Source organism: Coptis chinensis, chromosome 6 (assembly GCF_015680905.1).
Source record: "Coptis chinensis isolate HL-2020 chromosome 6, ASM1568090v1, whole genome shotgun sequence".
In the NCBI taxonomy this organism is placed as follows: domain Eukaryota; kingdom Viridiplantae; phylum Streptophyta; class Magnoliopsida; order Ranunculales; family Ranunculaceae; genus Coptis; species Coptis chinensis.
The window spans coordinates 8,231,475-8,254,980 of NC_141461.1; the positions used below are offsets into that span (position 1 = coordinate 8,231,475).

Sequence of the window (23,506 nt, forward strand, 5' to 3'; positions counted from 1 at the left end):
CTATAGCCACTTCCATTTTCAACATAGCCAATAAACTTGCATTCCCAAGTTTTATGGCTCAACTTATCCCTGTGAGGCTTAGGAATAAGTACATGCGTTTTGCACCCCCAAAATTTGAAATTTGAAATATCAGGTTTCAAACTTGTCCAACATTCAAACGGTGTAAGTACTTTTGACTTTGTTTTTACTCTATTTAGGATATACACCGTAGTAGAGAGAGCCTCTCCCCAAAAATGTAATGGCAAATCTGCATATGCCATCATTGATCTAGTCATATCCAATAGAGTTCTATTTCGCCTTTCAGCAATTCCTTTTTGTTGTGGACTCTATGGCATTGTATAAACATGCCGCATACCATTATCCTTACAAAATGTGTCAAATGCTTCATACTCACCACCTCTATCACTATTAAAATTTTTATTGGTCGTCCGAGTTGGGTTTCAACTTCTTTCTTAAATTCCTTGAATTCTTGAATTTTTCAAGCGCCTCAGACTTATATTTTAATAAATATATATAACCATACCTTGGATAATCATCCATGAAGGTTACAAAATATTCCATGCCTTTATGGGTTTTGGTTCTTAGAGGGCCACAAATATCAGAGTGTACAACTTCTAACAAGTCCTTAGACTTTCAATGTTTACAGAAAGATTTACGAGTCATCTTTCCTTTAAGACGTGGTTCACATTGATTGAACTCTATTTTATGCATATCAGGTATTAAACCCGACTTGCTCATATGAAGCAACTTATCTTTGTTAATGTGACCTAGTCGTAAATGCCACATATACGAGTCAACATTAACTAAAACATGCATATAATCAGAAGAAGCAATTTTATTGATATTTGTAATGAGATACATATTGTCAATTCTCACACCCTCAAACACAAACTCTTTGTCCTTGCGGACAATTACAGAACTGCACCCAAAACATTACATTGAAACCCTTTTTGTGAAGCATAGAAATAGATATGAGATTTCTACAGATTTTTGGTGCAAATAACACATCCTTCAATATTACATCGACGCCTTCCAGTTGAATTTTGCACGTTCCTTCCCCAAGTACATCACAATATATGTTGTTGCCCATGTATATCTTATGATCTCCAAGATTTCTTGTTGTCATCACAGTGAAGCTTTCCTTGTTTTTAGCAATGTGGCGTGTTGCCCCTGCATCTATCCACCATTGTTCATTGGCGGATTCAGTAAGCAAGGCTTCTGAGATTGTCATTTAAACTTCCTTACCTTTCTTTTTCACCCAACAATCCTTCTTGTAATGCCCTTTCTTCCCGCAATTGAAGCATTTTATCTTTGGGTTCTTTCCACATCTATTTTATTTAGAACCCTTACCCTTCTTCTTCCACTTCTTGGAGTGTTTAGAAGAATCATTACCTTCTTCCTTCCTTTGGTTGTGATTTTGAACTATCAACAACCATTAAGCCTTCAGCACTCTTTGCTCTCCTATTTATTCTTTCTTCCTTTATGGCTAAGAGTGCAGACAAGGTAATCTTTGTTAATTGCTTCCCACTGCAAGAAAGGGAGGTTACTACATTATCCCATGATGGCGGAAGACTATTTAGGATTGTAGTAACTTGAATTCTATCTGTTAAGGGATGTCCAACATTGGACATTTCCTTAGCAAGTAATTCTATTCAAGAACATAGGCCACCACCTTGTCCCCTTCATTCATATGATTCCCATTATAACGGTCTAGCATTAATTGGATGTGAGTATCCAAAATGGGACCATATTTGGCTTCAAGGATTTCTTTTGCAGTTTCGTATTCCTCGTACAAAGGAATCAAACTGTCATTAATGCTAGCAAGTATGGAGGCCTTAGCAAGACTATTGCCCCATTTTTCCTTTGCCTATGCTGGATATTTAGGTTTAGGCAAGTTCATAACATAGTAAGACTTATTTATGGATTAACACGTAACACGTAAGAGATCTTACGTTTCCATATGTGGAAATTCATGCCATTCAACTTATCGATGTTAAAAGCATTAAAGCTTCCCTTATTATTAGACATATTTTAATAATAAAATAAACTTACAAACCTTAAATATTTTTATTGTTAACTGTCCATGGGTCTTGCGCTGAACTCGTTCAAATGCTTATGCGAGTACCGCTTCTTAGGATCACAATCAACTTCAGAACTTCTAGGGATAATACTGTCTTGGTATTTGTCAAAGAATTTCTTCTCCTACGACTACAACAATCAGGTAACACGAATTGGATGTCTTCCCTTGACGCTTCGCTTAGAATAAATTTCCATCAATAAGCGATCTGGGATAGTGAAACCAATGTCCCAGTATGGACGTATAGTCCAATAAGTAGGTTTCACATTTTTCTTGGCCTTTTGGATATTGGCTTCTCTTTTGGTTTTGCACAGTCGAAATAAATTTTTCGGTTGCACTTCTTTATAATTTTTTGGATTGCAATGATCAAATTTAAGAATCTTTGAGGAGGGATTCTTAAAATTGAAATTCACTGTATTCGGCAAATTTGCCAAAAAGCACCCAATAGATTTTTCTTCTTTGTTCGCTAATCTTGTAGAACCTAACTCGAAAAAATTCGACGGGTTCTTTTGATTTTCTAACTGAGTCGCCACAATGAAGAAACTAAGTAAACCTTGTCCAATAGTTCCAAACTTAATAAACAAATGGGGAAAATTGTGTTCGGTGGTTTTAAGAATCGTCACTTAACTGTTTACCCAAAAGTAAACTTTGAATTTATAACAAAGTGTGATGCTACCCATACACAATAAGTGTAAATGGGTATTTGATGCCAAACCAACAAGAATGACAACACTAGTAAAGGCCCCAATCTTTGTTTCTCAAAACTGACGAAATCTCTCCCAAAAAAATACAAAACAAACTCTAAACAAACGCCGCTCCGATACCACTGATAGAATATTAAGGATCGGTGTGAGTAATGTCGTGAGACTATCAATCACACACTGAGAGAGAGAGAGAGAGAATAGTTTCTTCAAGTTAACACCAATGGTGTGTAGAACAATTTATATAGAGATGAAGACACCTCTTCAAAGAGTTGTGTCTTTTCCAAGTGACACCTGGGTCTCTCCGAATGGACACAAGTGTCTCTTCCAACAGACCCTTATGTCTCTTCGAATGGACTTGTGTTTCTTAGAAGAGACACACCCCTTCATACAAACCTACGCATCACACTCTCTCTCTATAGTGTGGGAAATAACCAACTCACATTATTCTAATATGATCACATAGATCACTCAGTGCACCCATGGTCCAACACACGATCCCCTTACCACTTTTCAATAGAGGCTTAAATTCCCTTCCCATATGGGTGCACCTAGATTAGTACAAGCTTGATCGATTAAAATGTAATGTATCTTTTGTTGGTTCTGAATCCCTGATATCCCATATTGGGGGAAGTGGTGGTTTAAGCAATAGTAGTTCTGTATTGGGTGATTAAAATGTGCAATCTATTATAAGGGGCCCAAAAATACTATTTTCATTTTCAACTATATCAGCTTCGTTGCATCTTCTAAACTATTTTTATGAAGATTACCGTTTTATGATTTCTGTTTTGGATGCCTCCCATTCACCCGACCTCATGTATACACTAGTCCAGTTATTTTGCCATCTTTTCTTTTTGTTTCCATTATATATATTTATGCATTTTTTTTGTTTTTAACTAAATAAACGAGCTTTTTTGCTTATGGAGTCTCTCATTAAGGTTTTAAAAACTTTTGTTATTGAAGGAGAAACATGTCATAATAGGTGTCTATATTAAGTTTATTAAACAGAATCACATAATCCTGGTGCTAAAACAAGCAATTTGGGTATACCATGGGGGAGGGGGAGGGGGAGGGGAGGTTCCATTTGAATGGGAGATTCTTTGGATCTTACCAGTCGAGATATCTTCTCTTTTTTTACTATCACAACTTTCCAGCAAATCAAACTGAAGTGGGGCTTAATTGTTTAAGAGATTTTTTGTTCCATAGATTATTCAGTTCTACTGCTCTTTAATGAATTTTTTTTGTTTGGTTCTTTATCTATGTCCTTCTCACTTAATCACCTCTTATCAGGTTCAAATTATCCTGTGTTGTAGCATTTTGAAAATTGGCCAGAAGATGGAGCATAGCACTGGAGTTGGCGTTTCTCTTCTCAGTGCACTGGAGAAGGTATTCGAGCTTCAAACTCACTCAATTACTTGGATATAAACATCTTGGAAGTTTTCAAGTTCTTAATGTGGGCACAAAATATTCTTGGCACATACTTTTGTGACGGCCAAGGTGCATTTGGTTTTATGTGACCAGTAAATGTTTTTTTTTTTTTTGGTTCTTTAATGAGCCATCAGATAGTTGGGAAAATAGGTTTATCTAACTTACGAGTACAATAAGTGAAAATAAAAAGCATACACTCCAAAAGGTCCATACATAACGAACCATTTCGAAGACAATGAAGAAAATTTAACCTAATTCCTAGCATTTCGTTTTTTAATTATTGTTATTATCAACCTTTTTGTTTTGTGCCCAATAAGAAGTTTATGTGGTACCTTCTTTGCTTATTATTGTATACTGTTTTTATTCCAGTTTTTTTAACGTAGTCAGTAACTCAGTACAAAGAAATATGGATGTGAAAAGAAGCAACATCCTATGGGCATCATGTTATAATAGGATATTAAGTGTTTTTTTTTTTTGCTTGCACTTGCATAAATCGATCGTCAATACTCAATAGGCATGGAAACTTATATTGTAACGAGTCTGCTTTTCTGTTGGCTTCCATGTGAAGCAGTAGCATAATAAAAAATTGTGCAACATGGGTCGTGGGTACTTACATCAACCTGGTACACAAGTACTGTTAAAGTGTGCCCATAGCCTATACTTGTAATGACAAACTTATCTTGAAACGTGTGCCCATAAAGTGAAGTGTCCTTGTTACATGGATTTTGTTGAAGGAAAACTTAGAAAATTAAGTTCCAATATTTATTTCCTTTCCTCTTAGTTCGACATTTTTAACGTGTGTGTCATATTAATTCTTTCTTACTTAGTACTCTAGCTTGTTGAGTAAAAAAGAATCAAACTCACACCAGCGTGTCTGCAGTTCAGTAGCAATCAGTTGAGCTAGAGATTAATACTTAATCAAATATCATTTTCAATCTAGATAGATAGTGGTCGACAATATGCATAAAATAGTTATCTATACTTCCGTTCATATCCCTTTGCTTCTGTTTCTAGGGGAATTGACTTATCTGGATGGAGGGAACTACAGAAAGAGATAGGGGAAATGGCAGACTTGGAAAAATTGACTCAACATTTGCATGAAAATCAGCTTTCCTCTAATATGGTTATGGTAGATTGTACAGCAGATTCGAATGTTGCAAGCCATTATTATGATTGGTTGCATAAAGGCATTCATGTCATTACTCCTAGCAAAAAAGCTAATTCTGGGCCACTTGATAAGGTAATTGATGCTTTGATGAGTGGTTGTGGTTTGTTTTGGTTAATTCCAATGTGTGAAAAGGAAAAGCTCTCCATCCTTGGATACTAAAATAGGCTAAATCTTCTGTGCGCAAGGCGTATGGTGCGCTGTGAAATCACAGCCACTCATACCATCTTCTAAATGCAATATTTGTATAGGACGGCAGAAGTACTGAATCTATGGTCGTATGAGGCTTGCGCACCATACAGTCTGCGTACCGAAGAACTGCTCACTAAAATATCACTTGCAGAAAATCCCATAGCATTTTTTTTTTTTCTCCTTACTGTTAACCCCGTTCGTTTCATAAGTCGTATTATATTTTCATGTTCATCTTCTAAATGCAATATTTGAAGTTGAGATCTCTCCAGCGGCAATCACATACTCACTACTTTTATGAAGCAACTGTTGGAGCTGGTCTCCCTATTATCAATACTTTACGAGGACTCCAAGAAACCGGGGACAAAATTTTGCGAATTGAAGGCGTATTTAGGTAAGTTGTTCTGCTGCCTTTATATACTTAAATCTTATGAGTAGCATCTCTCATGATCTGTGTCTCAAGATCTTACTTTTGTTTGTGATTTGTTGTTTCAGTGGGACTTTGAGTTATATTTTCAACTCCTTCAAAGGAGAACGAGCTTTCAGTGAGGTGGTGGCAGAAGCAAAACAGGCTGGTTATACTGAGCCAGATCCAAGAGATGATCTCTCTGGAACAGATGTCGCTAGAAAGGTGTATGAGCATTTGTATCTCTACTGATTTAAGTGTATACTTCATGGATTGATTGTCCTTACAGTATCTCTTGTTATAGGTAATAATCCTTGCGAGGGAATCTGGTCTAAAGCTTGAGCTTGCTGATATCCCAGTGCAAAGCCTCGTACCAGAGCCATTACGAATAGCTAGCAACCAACAAATCCAACACCAAGCTCTACAACTCGTTATGGTAATGATGTTCTATGATATGTTTTGCGGACAAGTTCATCCGCCGAGGAATTCATGCAGCAACTTCCATAATTTGACCAAGACATGGCAAGGGAACGACATGATGCAGAGACTGTAGGCGAAGTAAGTATATCTCGAAGATTATAATAGACTAAACCTGCTAGTTTTCAATCAATGGTTATCTCTTCATATCATAATATTTCTTTTGGATGTTGAAGGTTCTGAGGTATGTTGGAGTGGTAGACGCGGTTAACAACAAGGGAAGTGTGGAATTGAGGAGATACAAGAAAGATCACCCATTTGCACGATTGTCAGGTTATGATAATATCATCTCCTTCACAGCGACAAGATACAAGGACCATTCGTTGATCATAATTGGGCTAGGGGCTGGGGCACAAGTTACAGCCGATGGGGTATTCAGTGATATATTGCGGCTTGCCTCTTATCTAGGTACTCCATCATAACTATGTTGATCAATCTAATCATGATCAAATCGTATCTTCAAATTTTGTACTACCCTATCGTAGACCTAAGACATTATGCAGACATGCAGTTTGGATTTGAGCAATCATGTACATCTCTTCTTCATATCATTATTATATTAATTTTTTTACTAATGAATTGTTATTTTTCAGATTTATTGTGATGCCTAGTGAAAAAAATTTCTTATTTAACAGAGCACGCGCTTAATCGCATGTACTAAGACGACCACTGATTGCTGAAGGGTGGTCTTTTCCTCCTCTAGGCTGATACAACAACAAAAAAACGAAATGGGGACGAGAGGACTTGATCGAGGTCCTCGTATTCTCGCAGTGGGGCCTAGGACACTGCAAAGTCAACTTATTAGGCTACGTCCCCGTCAGATTTTCGCAAATTAAATCATATATATCTAGACTCTAGAGACGCTTTCCAAACTGTTTTTTTAAAGGCTTGTCCATTTGCTTTATTAGTCCTTCTCAAAACCACTGGGTAATTATCACAGGCCCAATTGACTGATGGTCCCTGGGCCAGAATTATTAGAGGCCCAATGACAAATATCAAGATTCATTCAAGACAAGGCAATTACCATAATACCATGAGATAACACTAATTATTTGGGGAAAATTATGAAGCTTATTTATTTTATTTTTTTGATGCTTATTAGCAACTGATTATCAGATTATGCCCATAAAAAGTCGCACAAGCGCGTGATATTTAAGGACCAAATGAAAAATAAAATGTGGAGAAGGGATTCAACCGAAATTTCCTAAACAACTTGTTCACAAGGTACAATAACAATAGTAAATAATCCACGTAAATTCCAAGTCTACTGTAACAATTGCTCATGCTTTTTTTTGTCCGACAATGTTATACTATTTTAATTTTATTATTTTATCAAAGACCATTAATACTGAACAATCGAGAATGCTCCCATGAACCCACGTCAGCCCCCTTTTTTCTTTTAGATGGACACCTCAGCTTTTACAATGATTCTGCATGAAAAAAAAAAAAAAAAAACAAACAAACAAACAAACTCATGCCCAGTTGGAATTGTTCGCGTGATAATCCGAAATAAAAGAAAAAGATAAATAAACCTTTCATCAAAACTCAAAACTCCGTCTTGACCTTTACCAAAAAAACAATAAAAATGTTGAAATTTTAACAAAACAACCCTTTGTCAATTCATTCAATTCTCTCGCCTCTCTCAACAACAAAACAGAAATGGTTACTAGCTCAAACCATTCTCTATTCGGTTATTTAATTTCACTGCCCTATTGCCAATAAGAGGGTGGTTGAAAATGGGGTGGTGGGGAAAGTGTAGGGAGTTTTGGGAGAAAATGGATGAAAGGGGTATTGAGAAGGACTTACATTCGTATTATATATATATGGATATTGTATGTAAGTCGGGGAAACCGTGGAAGACGCTGTAAGTTGTATAAGGAGATGAAGAAGAAGGGGATTGTATTGGATGTGGTGGCTTATAATACGGTTCTTCATGTTATTGGTATATCTGAGGGTGTTGATGTTTCGATTACGCTGTATAAAGAGATGATAGAGTTGGGATGTAAACCGAATATTGTTACTTATAATATCATTGTAAAGTTTTTGTGTCAATCGGGAAGGTTTAGACTTGCTTATGTGATACTTGATCAAATGCCGGAGAAGGGTTGTTTTCCTAATGTGATTACGTATCATGGTTTCTTTGGGTGTCTGGAAAAACCAAAGGAAATGCTTAAACTATTTGATAGGATGATTGAAAGTGGTGTTCGTCCTAGGATGGATACTTATGTGATGCTGTTGAGAAGATTTGGGAGATGGGGTTTCTTCGTCCAGTGTTTATAGTTGGGAAGAAAATGGAAGAACACGGGTGTAGTCCAGATGCTTCTGCTTATAATGTCGTTATTGATGCACTGATTTAGAAGAATATGGTTGATATGGCAAGGAAATACGATGAAGAAATGTTAGTGAAAGGACTCTCAGCTAAGCCACGGAAAGAGTTGGGAACAAAGCCATTGTGTAGAATCTGGTGATGACGATAAATGATATTTGATAAGTTGCAATTTTTCCAAACCAAGTCCGACCGATGCTTCGCTCTCATCAACATCATCTCTACTTGACTCCTTAAACGTCGAAAAATTTGATGAAGGGTGACCAACTAGAAGAAAATCAAGCATTACGATCGCGAGTGAGCATATCTTTAACACCGTGCTCTCATTTAAGAAATTGCAATTTGGATTTGTAGCAGTTCATTGTTAAGTTCGGTCTATAAACTTGCTTTACCCGTAAGCATAGAGGTCTTATATAAGATTGCAAGAGTGACATGTTGGAGTTGAAATCTTGATATGAATGCTTCCCGCATCAAGATTTGAAATAAGATTGTCCAAGTGATATTATGGAGGTCATCATTCTAATATGGGAGGAGTGGAGGGATACTATGGTCGGGAGCTTTGTGCTAAGATGGGGTACTTTGCTGGATTATAATGCGGGCTTTTGAGGAGTTAAATAACATAAGGGAATAGATATAAATAAAGGAATCAAATAAATTGAACAAGATCTTATAACATCATTTACTCGAGTCACATCCTCACAGGCTCACATCACGTTTGAAAATGAAAATTCTACATCACCTCCATGTGCAGTTGTGCACCATCACATTTTCTCTTCTTCACTCATTAAAGGTATATTGTTAGTGAACTTCTAGCTACTAACTTTCATTTTGAAGCATCTACTTAGTAATTGAAGTGCTAGATTTATGTTAGTGTCAAATTGATGTAATCAAGTGACATGAGTTTTTATCCATAAGTGAATCAGATTAATATGTTGGGTTCCGCCTTCAGTATACGAATTCAGTTGAATGCTTGGCAATGCCCAATAGAAAAGTGTTAGAATGTCCAGTGCCTAAGTCTACATGATGGATTGATAGGTCGCATTGAGATCGGGTGTCCAAGCCAATCATTTCCGACAGGTTACCGTCAAGGCGTCAACAACCTACATGGAATATGATAGTGTCAATGTGGATTTGTTTGGTTACTATTCTCTCTCTTTCTATTTGTTGAATGCATTGTATAAATTTCTCCAGTAAACTTAAAATTTTAGATACCCATCTCATGATTTGATAATGTTTTTCTTAATTGTATAAATTGATATTCTTTTAATTAATTGGGCTATTTTTTTTTTATTAAAACACCAAAAACCCTAGGAGTTCTAAATCTCAAAAAATTGAAGTGTTCTCCCACTGACGAAGAAGGAAGCAATTTCATCAACAAAATTTATTTTCACAATTTGCAGTCCATTGATTCGTATGTTTTTTTAGTAATTTATTTTTAAACACACGTTTATTTTTTATTTTTTGGGGTTTTGAAATCTATTCAATTGAACACAAATTTTCCTCTTCTTCCACAGAAAAAGGAAACCCCCAATCACAACAAAGAATAAGGCACCAAGGCTGTTCTAGGCACTGTTCAATCAAGTAAGCAATTCCTTTCTTCGAATTTTATCATGATATGATAGGTCCGTCAATTTTGTTTTCAAGTATGTCCCTTTTATACAATCTTTTAGCCGTTGTTCACCCACCCCAATATTGATCACCCTAAATGAGCAATGGTCACATCCTAAATGAGCAATGGCCACTTGGGAGTTTGAGTTGAGTATATAACTATGGGTATCCCCATCCCATGTTTGGAGAGAACCTTTAAGGAGTTCCATATGATAAAAATCTAAAATCTGGAATATTTTTCTTCTTTGAATTTTGAGCTAGGGTTAGGCATACCCTTACTTGTATTAATATAAGAATCTTTGGTACACTTACCATGCACTAACATCTAGAATATGTGTTTATGCTTTTGTGTGTACACTAGGTTTCATTCCTGTATAGCATCAACATGTAAGGGGCAGTGTTTATTTTGTTTGAAATGTGGGTATGAATATAAACAGACTTATGTTTTCTTGCCTCTTTTGCCCACATGTCTTTACGTGTTCTAAAATACTGGCAAGATAATTATATAAGTTTTGAAATGTTAAGATGGTATATATTTGTGAAGAGCTATTTGAGATTTTTAAGGTTGGGTATTTTAGTTTTTGCTCTGTTCGTTCTACTTATTTGGTATAGAGCTATTTTGGGATTGTCGGGATATGGTATGTGATCAATAATATCGCTTTAGTTTTCCGCGACAATTTGCTTTTACAGGTATATCATTTGTTTTCTCATGGAGTTATTTAGGGGGAAATGGAAATTTAATGGAATGCAGCTAGCGCATAATTGAATGAGAAGAAGTAGTAGAATAGGAAAAGTCATATACTGTTTTATGTCGTCGTGTTAAGTTTTAGGAAAGTGAAGTGTTGGAAAGTATGCAAAGAACGCAAGAACAAAGTCACAAACTCCATTGGAAAAACTGGATGGGTTGTTTTCAGTGTGTGGCAGAGTCTCATAGTTCCTTCTAGTAATAATTGTCATACTTAAGCTTTGAACATTAAAAACAAAATAAATTGTTACAAACGTCATTATGCAGCAAAAGCAGCCCTCTACTGCTAAGGTCGCCATTGTCCTATAGTTTATGCTTTTTCATCTATAGTCTGACTATATTTTGTGTATTAATAGTTAGATATGAAGTTTGTGATCGACTCGTTTATCATATTCATGACACGTAACTAATTAAATACTGAGTTACTCACAATGTGTCGATTTTTTACTTTAGGCTATGCAATAAAAAAAACTAGATGAAGTTCCTCTACTCACAAACGTGCACATATTGCTTCCATGATTGAACAAAAAAAAAATTCCATTGGCAAAAAATATTGTACATTTAATTGAGAGGATAGTGTTAACCTTGAGGATAGTCTTATTATTATTGTTGTTGTTTAAAATGAGTTGAATGCATTCTATTGACCACCGTGTGATTCAAATCAGTCGAACATGGACAACCCTTCACATACAAATGACCGTGTCAACACTTGGGTACGACAATAACAGCGAAAGCAACAAAGAATTCACCCCCAGCACATGACTGAAGAATAACTCTCTTTGCGCAGAGAACATGACCGTGTTCGTCAATAAGCTAAGAGACGGCAAATGGCTGATGAACAACGAGCCCTTGAACGAGAATGAAATCGCAAACGAATATGTGCTTACTATCGGCGCCGAAGAAACATTGTTCTTTGTCGTTAGTTCAAAAACATCATAGTCGCGATTTCTCACATGTTCATAATTGTGGTTTTCAGTTCACTACCCCCAGTTAGTTGGTGGCACTCGCAATAGATTTTTCAATAAGCCCCAGCAAGCATGTATGCACGGATGCCAATTTTGGTAACTGAATTTTAATTTGTGTAAAGTTTGTGTATGGAGTTGGCAGAAAGTGGGATGTATATGGCCAATGCCCAAACAGGAGAACTTTTGTTGGTTTGAACTAGATATTAAAATAAGAGAGAATTTGTTGTAAGGTCCCAAGCGTGGAATTGCAATTTAGAATTTCATGTGTAATCTATTTTTGTTCCCTCCTAATTTTTGAGGTACGAATAGGGGATAATGTGAAGTTTGGTTTGCCTATGGTATTCACTACTACTATGCTTCCTTGGAGTGTTCTTGAGTTTGGGGGTTTGATGAAGAGTGAGTAGCATAATGCAAAAGAAGCTATTCGTTGGGCTACTGATTATCTTCTCACTGCTATTGCTTATCCTGGAACCATTTATGTTAGGGTTTTAACTTTTTTCTCATTTGAGTTTTTGACTATTTAGTACCACGAACTTTCGCTTTTTTTCCTAAATGGTACCCGAATTTTGTTTCTTGCCTATTCGTACCTCGAAGTTTCAATTTAGTACCTCAGTTAATTTTCCATCCAATTCCGTCCAATTTCACTAACGGCGTTAGCACTATTCACACAGCACTATTATGTGAACAATGTTTTTCCAAAAATCAAATTTTGAACAACAAAAAAACACTATTCATGTGAATAGTTTTTTTTTTAGAATCTTAAAAATAAACTCTTTAATGAAAAATAATAAAAAATACTATTCACATGAACAATGTTTACTATTCACGTGGATGTTTTTTTTTTTGTGTAATAATCTTTAATCAATCTTTTAAAAAAAAACTATTCACGTGAATAGTAAAAACATTGTTCACGTGAATAGTGTTTTTTAATTATTTTTCATTCAAGAATTTATTTTTAAGATTCTTACAAAAAAAATATTCACGTGAATAGTGTTTTTTTATTTTTCAAAATTTGATTTTTGAAAAAACATTATTCACGTGAAGAGTGAAAACACTGTTCATATGAATAGTGCTGTGTGAATAGTGCTAACGCCATTAGTGAAATTGGACGGAATTGGATGGAAATTTAACTGAGGTACTAAATTGAAACAAATTGAAACTTCGTGATACGAATAGGCGAGAAACAAAGTTCGGGTACCATTTAGGAAAAAGAGTGAAAGTTTGTGGTACTAAATAGTCATAAACTCTACTATTCTCATTTCCACATTGCTCTACTTTTCAAATCTTGAAGTAAATGTGGTTCTTTTGTGAACAATTTTGTCCTAAAAATGGAAAATTTCTCCCCAGTTTGAAATTTATTTTGTGCTCAATGTTTTTTATTTATTTATTAAGGAACTAAGTTTTCTGTTGGACAATTATGTTGGGTAGGTTGGTGATGTTAATAAGGACCATGCTTGCTGAGAGAGACCAGAAGATATGGATACATGAAGATCAGTATTCAAGATAGACAAAATTAGTCTTGGGTCATATGTAGCTGCTGAAACTGCTACAACACTAGCAACTGCTTCATTTGTCTTTAGGAAAACTAATCCCTCTTACTCCAGGCTTCTAAGCAGAAAAGCTATCGGTGTAAGAAAAAATGTCTTTTCTTTCTCTATGTTTTTTTTTGTTCTGTTTTTGACTTTCTTTAAAACTTTACTCATTATAAGTTGAATTTCAATGTGGGCTTCATAGGTATGTGGATCCTCTGATAAGTACATAGGAGCTTATAGTGATGGTTTAAAATCATATGTCCGCCCATTTTACTGCTCTTATTATGGTTACCAAGTAAGCAGCTATCCATCCATAGTTTATTGAATGTAGTTTCTGAAGGGTTTTGTTCTGATTAGTTTTTCAATTTATTGAAGGATACGATGAGTTGTTATGGGGTGCTGCATGGTTGCACAAAGCAACTAAAAATCAACTTATTTGAAGTATATTCAAGTTAATGGACAAACACTTGGTGTTGATGAGTCTGATAATACATTTGGCTTGGATAACAAACATGTTGGAGCAAGAATTCTCCTCTCTAAGGTCCAAATGCCGATTTTTTTTTTATATATTAATTAAATATTTCATTCAATAATTTAGTTTTAACTTTGAATTATATGTTACTAACTTACTAAAGCATTGCACTTTTCAGGTATTTTTGGTTCAAAAGGTGCAATCTCTTCATGATAACAAAGGGCATACAAACACTTTCATGTGTTCTCTCTTTCCTGGGGCCTCATTTTCCCAAGTCCAATACACTTCAGGCCCTCTTTCTTTCTATAAGAGTTAGTACCTTTACAATGAGAATTATTCATTTCTGAATTTTTTTTGCCTTTTTTTCATTTGAGTCCTTTGTTGATTTTCCGAGTCCTTTTTTTATTTGTCATATATCCAATTTCAATTCAGGGCTTGGATTATTTCTGAGTGTATTTGTACCAATGTCGTATTGTCATATAAGCTATCAATGCACCAAATCATTAGCTAATCAATGCACTAATCACCAAATCGAAGATTGTCGATGTTTTATATATTGATTTCCATGCATGCCACCATTACCATTGTTTTAATTAGGAGAGAAAAGATTCAGGTACACAATTGATTAAATCCCTATTTTCTTCACCTTTAACTTTGGTTGTTAAATTAGACCCCTCAATTGATTATGTTAATTTTTTTTCTTTGATTATTAAACAGTTAAAAGGAGAATCATTGTGTACTATAAAATCTTACATCATCTTCCATCGTCTTGGATTAATTTAGCATTAGCAACACGTTATAGATTGAGTATGATTGTTTTCTTTTGATGTTGAAGAATTGTGGACTTGGCTGGACTAATGTGCCAAATGAACTATTAGGATGACTTGGTTGGTCAAACGTATCTAAGTTTGGCCATTAGAAATTGCACAATGTGATGGTGTTCATATATTTTATTTTTGTTTTAGATTTATTTCCATTGATTGTTAGCATATCTCAAGGTATGAAATTTGTGATTTTAAATTTATAATGTGGCTGTTTATGGAAGCCTTCATATTAAGACCAGCCTAAATGTGATTGTTAAGTTGCGACTTCGGTAGACGAGTTATAACTGGAGAATAATATTAATTGGAGTATATACTAATATGCTATGTTTTTTTCAGGGTGTGATGCTCACAACCAATACTAAAAAGTGGTGGGTTGTAATTTCTAGAAAGAATAGAGCATCAAAGATTAAAATAGTATAAACAAATGCAAACACGGGGAGGGGCAAAGTTTCATTAATAATGCAACTCTTCAATTCCCTCTTTTTCTTCTTTATTTTCTTTGTCTAAAAAGAAGTGATCTTTCTTCTCCAAAAATGGAGGTTGATCCCAAAAGTAAATAAATAATTTACGAAGAATAATGGAGGTTCGCAAGTAGAACGCAACAAACATTCCAACGTAAGATTTTTTTTTCTTTCCTTTTATCTCTTTCTGATTATTCCATTAGTTGGATTTGTAATAGATTTGTTTTTTATGTGTTCGGTGATTGTTTGTAATTGAATCCGCTTTTGAATGATTTCATATTATTGTCCAAAGCAGCTGATTCTTTCATTGTTTAATACAAGTCATTATATAGACACTTTTAATTGCTATGCAGTTAGTTTGTACTTCAGACGTTGGTTTGTAAACCAACCATAGATGGAGAGTAAGTGGCATAGTGAAGGAGGTATATATGGCCGCATTTCGTTTGCGAGAGGGTTCAATGGACCCCTCCAATGGTCTTGACCACTAAGTTGCCTCCAATATTTTGCTATGCTGCATTCTGCTACGTTCCGTTCTTCAGTTAATGTTGAGAGGTAGTCATATTATTTGTACGGTAACTAAACGAGGAAATTAAATGCAATTTCGTAATTAGAGTTTTCTCCTTAAACCAACTCATACTTATATTGTGCGTATATTTCAATATTGAATTTCAAAACTTTGAAAACAGTAAGAGATATCTAACATTGTATAAACATAATGGAAACCAACTACAAAAAGTAATAATGTATAGCTCCTCCTTCGTCCGTGTTAGTTATTCCATCTTAGGAGTAGGGATCATAAGACAGACTAAAAAGTTGCACCTCTAGACAGAGCTAGACACAGAACAGGTTTTTCCTCAATGTAGAGGCCTTATGATTTCCCTGGGTACTCCCAATATTGCAAGTACTGATAGATATTGGGTCTACCAAATGGCCTTTTCTAATAGAGCGGCACTCAATCAATCCACTTCATATCGATTTTCATTGACAGGCTGGGAAGAAAGCTACAAGAGAATCCTACTTACTTATATTGTACACCTAGGGGAGAAGCTTCTTAAAGAATGCTCGCCTCACTGGGTAGCAAAGTAGGGGCTTACTTCCAGACTAATAAGCTAGGATAGCCGCTTGGCTCTCTTATGCTCCCAAGATCGCGAGTACTGATAGATATTGGGTCTACCGAATGGCCTTTTCTAATAGAACACTCAATCAATCCACTTTCATATTGATTTTCATTGATGGGCAGGGTGAAAGCTACAAGAGAATCCTACTTACTTATATTGTACACCTGAAGGAGAAGCTTCTTAAAGAAAGCTCGCCTCACTGGGCAGCAAAGTAGGGACTTACTTTCAGACTAATAAGCAACGATAGCCACTTGGTTCTCTTCTACTGGATTGATACCTATTTTTAAAGGGGGATCGAGCTGCACTACCCTTACTCAACTACCAAACTACCAGTAGTTGCATAATTGCATTAGACTGACAAGAAGGAAAAATAGCTGCCATCTAGCTGCTAGGATAGGGAAGGGTAACTACTCAGACTAGGGGAAGCAGCAACTAAGTTCTGAACCAGCTCTCTAATTTGCACACCAACTTCTAAAAGAAGAGCTAATACCATTTAGTTGCTAGGATAAGGAAGGGAAACTACTAAGACTAGAAGACACTAGGGGAAGCAGTCAACTGAGTTCTGAACCAGCTCCCTAATTTGCACACCAACTTCTAAAAGTATCATTCACTTTGATCTTAGCTTGAGTTACGTTAGACTGACAAGAAAGAAGAAGAGCTACCATCTAGCTGCTAGGATAGGGAAGGGTATAACTACTCAAAATAGTGAGTAAGTTGTAGCTTTGAGGGCATGCTCTATGAAGCACGGACACTAACATGGATACGACATGACACGGACACGCAGACACGGCATAATTCAAAAAAGTAGGACACGGATACGTCATGGACACGTTAAAAAGAATTATATATATATAGGAGGGATACACCCACATTCTTATGCGCACATTATAGCCATATGCCCATATATATATATAATTGAAATTTAACATTCTCCACCAAATTTTAATCAAAATATGAACACTAGTTTTGAACATGTCCAACTCTAAAATATTAAACAACAACATACATGTCCAATAATGCAAGTTAATGCCAAAGAAAGAAATAAGAATTACAGAAGATTTGTAACAAATATATATAAAAAGGACTTGGCAATCATCAAGCGCAGTCGTGCATTGTGCCTCATTTTTCTTATTTCAAGAGTGAAATAAAACCCCTACCCAAGTTGTGTATTCTTTTAAGTATTTTAATCACTTTTTAAAAAATAGGAATAAAATATAGGTTTGTCCCCATGTGTCCCTAGCGTGTCCATGGAGTGTCAGAAATTCTAAAAATTAATTAATAAATCCGACACTCCAAATCGAGTATCGGACACGTGTCGGGGAGTGTCGGTGTCTGATATGTGTCCGACATGGATACGTTGCCCATAGAGGAGTGTTCGTGCTTCATAGGGCATGCTATCAATTCATTAATTTAACTATGACTGCTAATTATCAATCATTAATTTAATTTGATTGTGGCTATTAGATGGTTCAAAGCAGTTTGAAATTTTTTCCCAAGTAAAAGATCATACTCGCTAGCATGGCGTTGGATGAGCTTTTCTTTGAATTATTTTTATTACATTACATGATTAACCGATACATTTTCTTTTAACTTTGCTTTGACTTTACTCTGATAATATTTTAATATGATAGATAATATTTTCTTTGACTTTTCTTTGTTGAGGGTTTATTTATGTATCCCGAGGGGTTGATAAATAATAAAGGATGTTAGTTTTTCCACCAAAGGAAAATATATATGTTAATCATGTCACCATTTTATTAATCTGATAATGATGCTTATAGAAGTCTAATGGTTAGAACCCCAATTCAAGCATGTGCACCATTTTATTAATCTGATAATGATGCTTATAGAAGTCTAATGGTTAGAACCCCAATTCAAGAGATGCTAAAATTGTTGAATACGCTTGCAAGTAAGCGTAGTTGCACTGGTGAAGGTCAAGAGAAGGCTGACAAGAAGATTATAACTCCCGAAGTATTTGTAGTTCCTATACTTACTGGACAAGTACCTAACTCACAAGAGATTATAACACTATATATGAAAATGTCAAAAGTCATAGAAAGTAAGTGTGTTCATATTATGTTAATAGCTTCAAGTCATTTCATTTTACGTGTAATCATAATACTAGACTCATGTAACTCTAACAAATTTATGTTGATTCAGTGTGATCCACAAAGATGCTCTAATTGGTATGTTCACCCAAATAGAAGTCCTTGCTACCACAAAGATGCTCTAATTGATATGTTCACCCGAATAGAAGTCTTTGCTACCATAAAGATACTTTAACTTGTATGTTCACCTCTACTTGATGCTCTTTTTCATAAAGTGAAATAAAGGATCAAATTGATTGCAAAAAAGTGAACAAACTGATAGAATACTTGGATTTGGAGAGCTGCTTTATTTGCATCATGAGAAACTACTACGAAAGTCGAAAGAAGAACATGTAAGTGTCTAATGCACAAATGCAAATCAACCTTGAAGGAAGCTTACTTTATCTTAGATAATGCAGTTATTGTTTCATATTTAGTGAAAGTTGTATCATGAATTCCCATTCCATAACTAGGAGATGCAATATGTGCTTTCTACTTTTGATTTTTCATAATTTGAAAACCTAGGCTTTCTATTGGATTGTGTGTTTGTATGGCTTCTCATGCAGAATGAATCCCTTTTGGCTCTCCAGATATATATTGTCCCATTTCATATTATTCCTTTCCATTATTGACTATTTCAATTTCAGTACATGAGTTTGTGTGTCACTTTTCAATTTCCTAATAATACTTGCTTCAAAACTATTTTGGATTCTTCACAACACGTTCTTCCTCATTTTGGCTTTATGGAAATTAATCAATTATCTATAAAATTTGTCAATACAAGCACAAGAAAAGTTGTTTGACATTGATTTTTCCTCAACTAACTGTACTTTGTATTTTTATGTGATTGTTCTACTATTTTCCCATATTCTAATAGTAAAAACAGTTTGTCAATTAATCTTATTATGTTTGCAATGATTATATGCCTCATTTCGCTACCCATAGATTAGAATTCAAAAGACCAACATAAATTATTATTGTTAATATATGATATCAAAGACTAATGTAATTAGCCATTAAAGCAAGTAATGTAATTGAGAAATAACATTAAAAGACCATCTCGTGGGTTAAACGGGTTATTTCTATTTAGTCTATAGGGTTAAACGAAGTTAAAAGACCATTCTTAATCTTTCCTTGGCAATAGTTTCTTGGAATTCCGTAGACTAACGAATTATTCAACTTTAATAAATGGTGAAAAGAATAAATTTTAGCATTGGGAATGTTTTATTAAATAGTTTTCTTTGTTTCTTTGTTAGATGTGGATGTCTTAACCGCTGAAGTAGATGTAAAAGTGCACATGAACATGAGTTCATGGGATTTACGCTAAAGCTTTGGCTTTTTGAATAATTCTTACACTGACCTTCTCTAGTATGACCAGAATCACAAGGCGTGTCAGCTTTTAGTCTTTCAACCTCTTCTAGCAAGTTTTCATGGTTTCTCTTTCCTCAATGGTGAACCACCCCTAGAATCCTTTGAAAGCAGTATATCTATTTAAGGTAATTATTTCTCATTAGTTGTTCTTTCAAAATGTAATCCCCATTGGCCATTGTTGAGGAACTTTGAAGGCAAATTGCCACCTGTTAATTCTTTATATCATGGTTGACTTGAAAGAGCAACATAATTTGCAAAATGTCGTTAAAGTGAGCTAATAAAATGGTAGTGCGTGCATTCATTTAGTTCTTTTGCATTCTTAGTATCTGGATTTATTGTGATTACTTTATTGAATTATTGCTCTTTTTTATATTAGTCTTTTGTTGGACAATGTCGGTACTTATTGGGCTTAATTTGAATTGTTTGTGAAAATCATGTACTTTTAAAAATTTAGCACTATATTTTTGGAATTTGATACCGAGATCTATTCTTGAAGCTTTGCCAAGTTTTTCTTGCCATTTGTTATCGGCCATATAGCCCGACATAACCACTTTTGCTATCATTGATGTCGGTTGAGTTCTCGATTCACTTGATGTCAAAGCAAAGAAGGTTGGAATGGAAACTAATCATGAGGTACAAAAAGGAACATCCCACAATTTCTTTATAAATGATCTATTGTCTTTTTCTTTTCTGCTTTATATAATGATGTAGCTCTAGATTGAGTTTCATTTTACAGTTTTGGGATGGGCCACTCTCCCCGATTGAAGTTCTCTTTGTTAGTGCTTCTTGGGATGACATTGGCATTCCAAAGAACTCGTGGTTAGGCTAGACATCTTTGGCAGGTACATCTCGAATCTCCATCATGATAAAACATCATTAATATCAACAAAGGCATCACCTTATCATAAATGTTTGCTTATATCTATTTATTGTTCATTGTTTCATGACCGTTCTTTATTCATAGGCTTCTAACGAGTGTGTGTTGCTTCTACAAAGAGCTTTTATAGGGGACTCAACACTCTTGAGCAGAGAAAGAGAACATAGGCTAAAACCTTGGCTTTTAGAATCCGTTTCTTACTAGCCTAGCAGCGGTTAAGGCGAAATTCAAAAGTGAGACATGGCAACCCAACTTTTCAAGTAGCTTACGGGTAACAAGCCCTGTTAACACCGCCGCCCTCCTCTAAGAAAATAGTTGGGGCGTGGGTCTTCTGATGATCCTCCAGGTTCAATGAAGCTAGCACCAACTGATGATTGGAGTTGAAACTGGAGAATGAGGGTCACGTTTTGCATAAGGCCTTGAGAATTTGGGTCAACCCAAATATTACCTCTTAGATATGTAATTTATCTCTTAGCCTAGACGTAGATTGGATTTAGTCTGTAGAATTTGGGATATCCAATCAGGTGACGTACTGCCATTCAAGTATTGGAAGCGGTTTTGATTCGTATCCAAAGCTTGGAACACTTTATTTACCTAAAACTATATGGTGGTTGTAATTAATACTCTACATCATTGGTTGTAATCATAATTGGTGAATAAAACAAATTCATGTAGCAAGTCCGTGTACTTCTCGCATGGTGCTTGGTGTCCAAGTTCTAAAAAAATGTTGGGCTCCTCTAATCTTACTTATAACGCAACCAAATTGATAAGGATGGTCATGTTTGTGACTAAATCATGGTTGAAGCAATGTTTTCATTGTACATTTTATTAGTATAGATAAAAGATGTTTGAAAATTTGGCAAGGAGAGCTCTAGATTTCTATTGGATTGCTTTGCTAAATGGTTTGCAGTTGAAGTTTGAACTTGGAACACTTTTGATACTTCAAATGCTTATAGCCTTATACATACATTACCGTGTTTCTTGGTTGTTTGCAGATTGCTTAAACATACCCAAATCCAAAATTTAGCTAGCACTATCAATATTAAGGTTGGTGCTCTTTGGATTTGGAAAAGCATTTGTACTCATTGTATGAAACTCGCATTTCTAGATTTAATCAATGTGAGTTCACAGTCATTGCAAATTTTGTCCAATATCTTAATGCTTAAGAGCATTTGATTTTCTACAATGTGGAGCCAATTAATTATGGAATTGATGATCCCTACCTTGTTATTGCTTCTGTAAAACAGTTTCAAATCATAGGTATCTCCAAAGGTTATTTTTGTTTCCTTTGATTATTTGAGCTAGATGCTTAGTGAAGTGTATGACCACCATGTCGAGATGCATTTTTGGTGAATATAGCTTCTTAGTTTTGATATGGATGCTATGGTTTCATTATCATTGGATAGCACTTGGTGTTGTAGCAGAAAATCCGAACTTTTGTTTATCAGGATTTAGGAAACCAGTGGATATATTTGACGTGCAAACATACATGTTATAATGCCCTCAGACTTATCTTCCATGCCAAATGTAGATCACGAAGAGAAAAGATAGTAAATTCTTGAAGAGAGAAGCGTTACCATAAGGAAATTCATTAATCAAATTTACTTGGACTCATCTTTGTTCATCTTGATTTGTTTGTGGAGTTGAAAAGGATTCACAGATTCACTTGCATACATGATTACATCTCTATTAGGTCAGGGTTGTATTTTGATCTGCTTGCATCCTGATTTTTAGTTATTTTTATTATATTAGCTTTTGATTTGGAGTCGCTAACGTGGAATAACTTCTCTATCATATGCAGCACATCTTTTGCCCAGAAGGTTAACAAATGGGCTTATGCATTAAAATCAAACAAAAGACTACGTTATTTGGGTTTAAAAAGCAAAAATAATTTTAAAACCAAAAATCAATTATACATGAAATTGTTTATTATTTATTTAAAAGTAAAGAGTTGTAATTCAAAAATCAAATCAATACATATATTATTTATTAACATTAACAATCAATGTACATGTATTATTTTTTCAAATGAACTTTGGGCTTTTGGATCATTAACTATCAATATAACAGGCCCGACCGTAGGTCGGGCTTAAAAGCTAGTGGTAACAATTATCAAACATCCTCAACTTTCTATTAAAAATAAAATATCGAATAACCTGTATCAAATATAAATCTTACAAAAACACACTCAACTATGGCTAGTACATAAGGGAGCAGTCCACAAGGAGAGGTTATATTTGCCAGGAAAAACATAGCCTTGATAATTTCAGAGCTCCTTCCCGTGAACAAGTCTTGTACAAAACTTCAGAGCTGTGACATGGGAAGGAGGGCCTGGAAGAACTCTTTTGTATGATAATTCTTAGTGAAAAGATTGCACTAAATTATAATGACAAGTCCCTTAACAGTATCGCTGTGATTTGAGGGATTGAAAACTGAAAAGAACATGTAAATTAATGTTTTATTGGTATTCCAGAGATTAATTTTCGCCCTAACCATATCACAATTGGAACTTGGAGTGCACTGATAGCCTGATACGTTCTGTAGACTCTGGCTTAAATACGTCCTGGAAACAGATGACACATTTTCCACGACTACGTCCGCACCTTGTATTAACTAATAAGCAAATGAGTTACCAAAAAACAAAACTATTAAGCAAATAGATTGCAGCAGGAAAATT

At 35.1% G+C, this 23,506-nt stretch overlaps 1 protein-coding gene, 1 long non-coding RNA gene and 1 pseudogene across 10 annotated transcripts; all 3 read left to right on the forward strand.

Moving 5' to 3' along the window:
- Positions 1 to 3,325: 3,325 nt before the first annotated feature.
- Positions 3,326 to 12,316, forward strand: LOC147491242 (bifunctional aspartokinase/homoserine dehydrogenase 1, chloroplastic-like). Of its 9 annotated transcripts, XR_015198159.1 has the most exons (9): positions 4,024 to 4,164; positions 5,221 to 5,446; positions 5,818 to 5,954; positions 6,056 to 6,191; positions 6,271 to 6,524; positions 6,620 to 6,851; positions 10,081 to 10,180; positions 10,284 to 10,350; positions 11,068 to 11,394. XR_015198159.1 is itself a non-coding variant. In XM_086565155.1 (7 exons), the coding sequence occupies exons 3-6, from the start codon at positions 5,270 to 5,272 to the stop codon at positions 6,517 to 6,519; spliced, it is 699 nt and encodes a 232-aa protein (XP_086421281.1). In that variant the 5' UTR covers positions 3,326 to 3,360; positions 4,069 to 4,164; positions 5,221 to 5,269; the 3' UTR covers positions 6,520 to 6,524; positions 6,620 to 7,018. The 9 variants fall into 9 exon arrangements, 4 of the variants coding, with proteins under 4 accessions (XP_086421281.1, XP_086421279.1, XP_086421280.1 ...); XR_015198157.1 differs by lacking the exons at positions 10,081 to 10,180; positions 11,068 to 11,394 and adding an exon at positions 11,788 to 12,316; XR_015198162.1 differs by lacking the exons at positions 10,081 to 10,180; positions 11,068 to 11,394 and adding an exon at positions 11,788 to 12,316 and having other exon boundaries at positions 6,056 to 6,190; positions 6,431 to 6,524.
- Positions 8,044 to 8,956, forward strand: LOC147491243 (pentatricopeptide repeat-containing protein At1g80550, mitochondrial pseudogene; annotated as a pseudogene).
- A 1,678-nt stretch (positions 12,317 to 13,994) lies between the features above and the next one.
- Positions 13,995 to 14,602, forward strand: LOC147491244 (uncharacterized). The gene is made up of 2 exons (XR_015198163.1): positions 13,995 to 14,160; positions 14,270 to 14,602. It is a non-coding gene; the product is annotated as an uncharacterized LOC147491244 (long non-coding RNA).
- The last annotated feature ends 8,904 nt before the right edge of the window (positions 14,603 to 23,506 follow it).

Bases quoted from the DNA above. Each gene is read 5' to 3' on its own strand.
- LOC147491242 (XM_086565155.1), top strand. From the start codon at position 5,270: ATGGCAGACTTGGAAAAATTGACTCAACATTTGCATGAAAATCAGCTT. The intron at 5,447-5,817 runs GTAATTGATGCT...CAATATTTGAAG, and splicing joins ATTCTGGGCCACTTGATAAG to TTGAGATCTCTCCAGCGGCA. The intron at 6,192-6,270 runs GTGTATGAGCAT...CTCTTGTTATAG, and splicing joins GAACAGATGTCGCTAGAAAG to GTAATAATCCTTGCGAGGGA.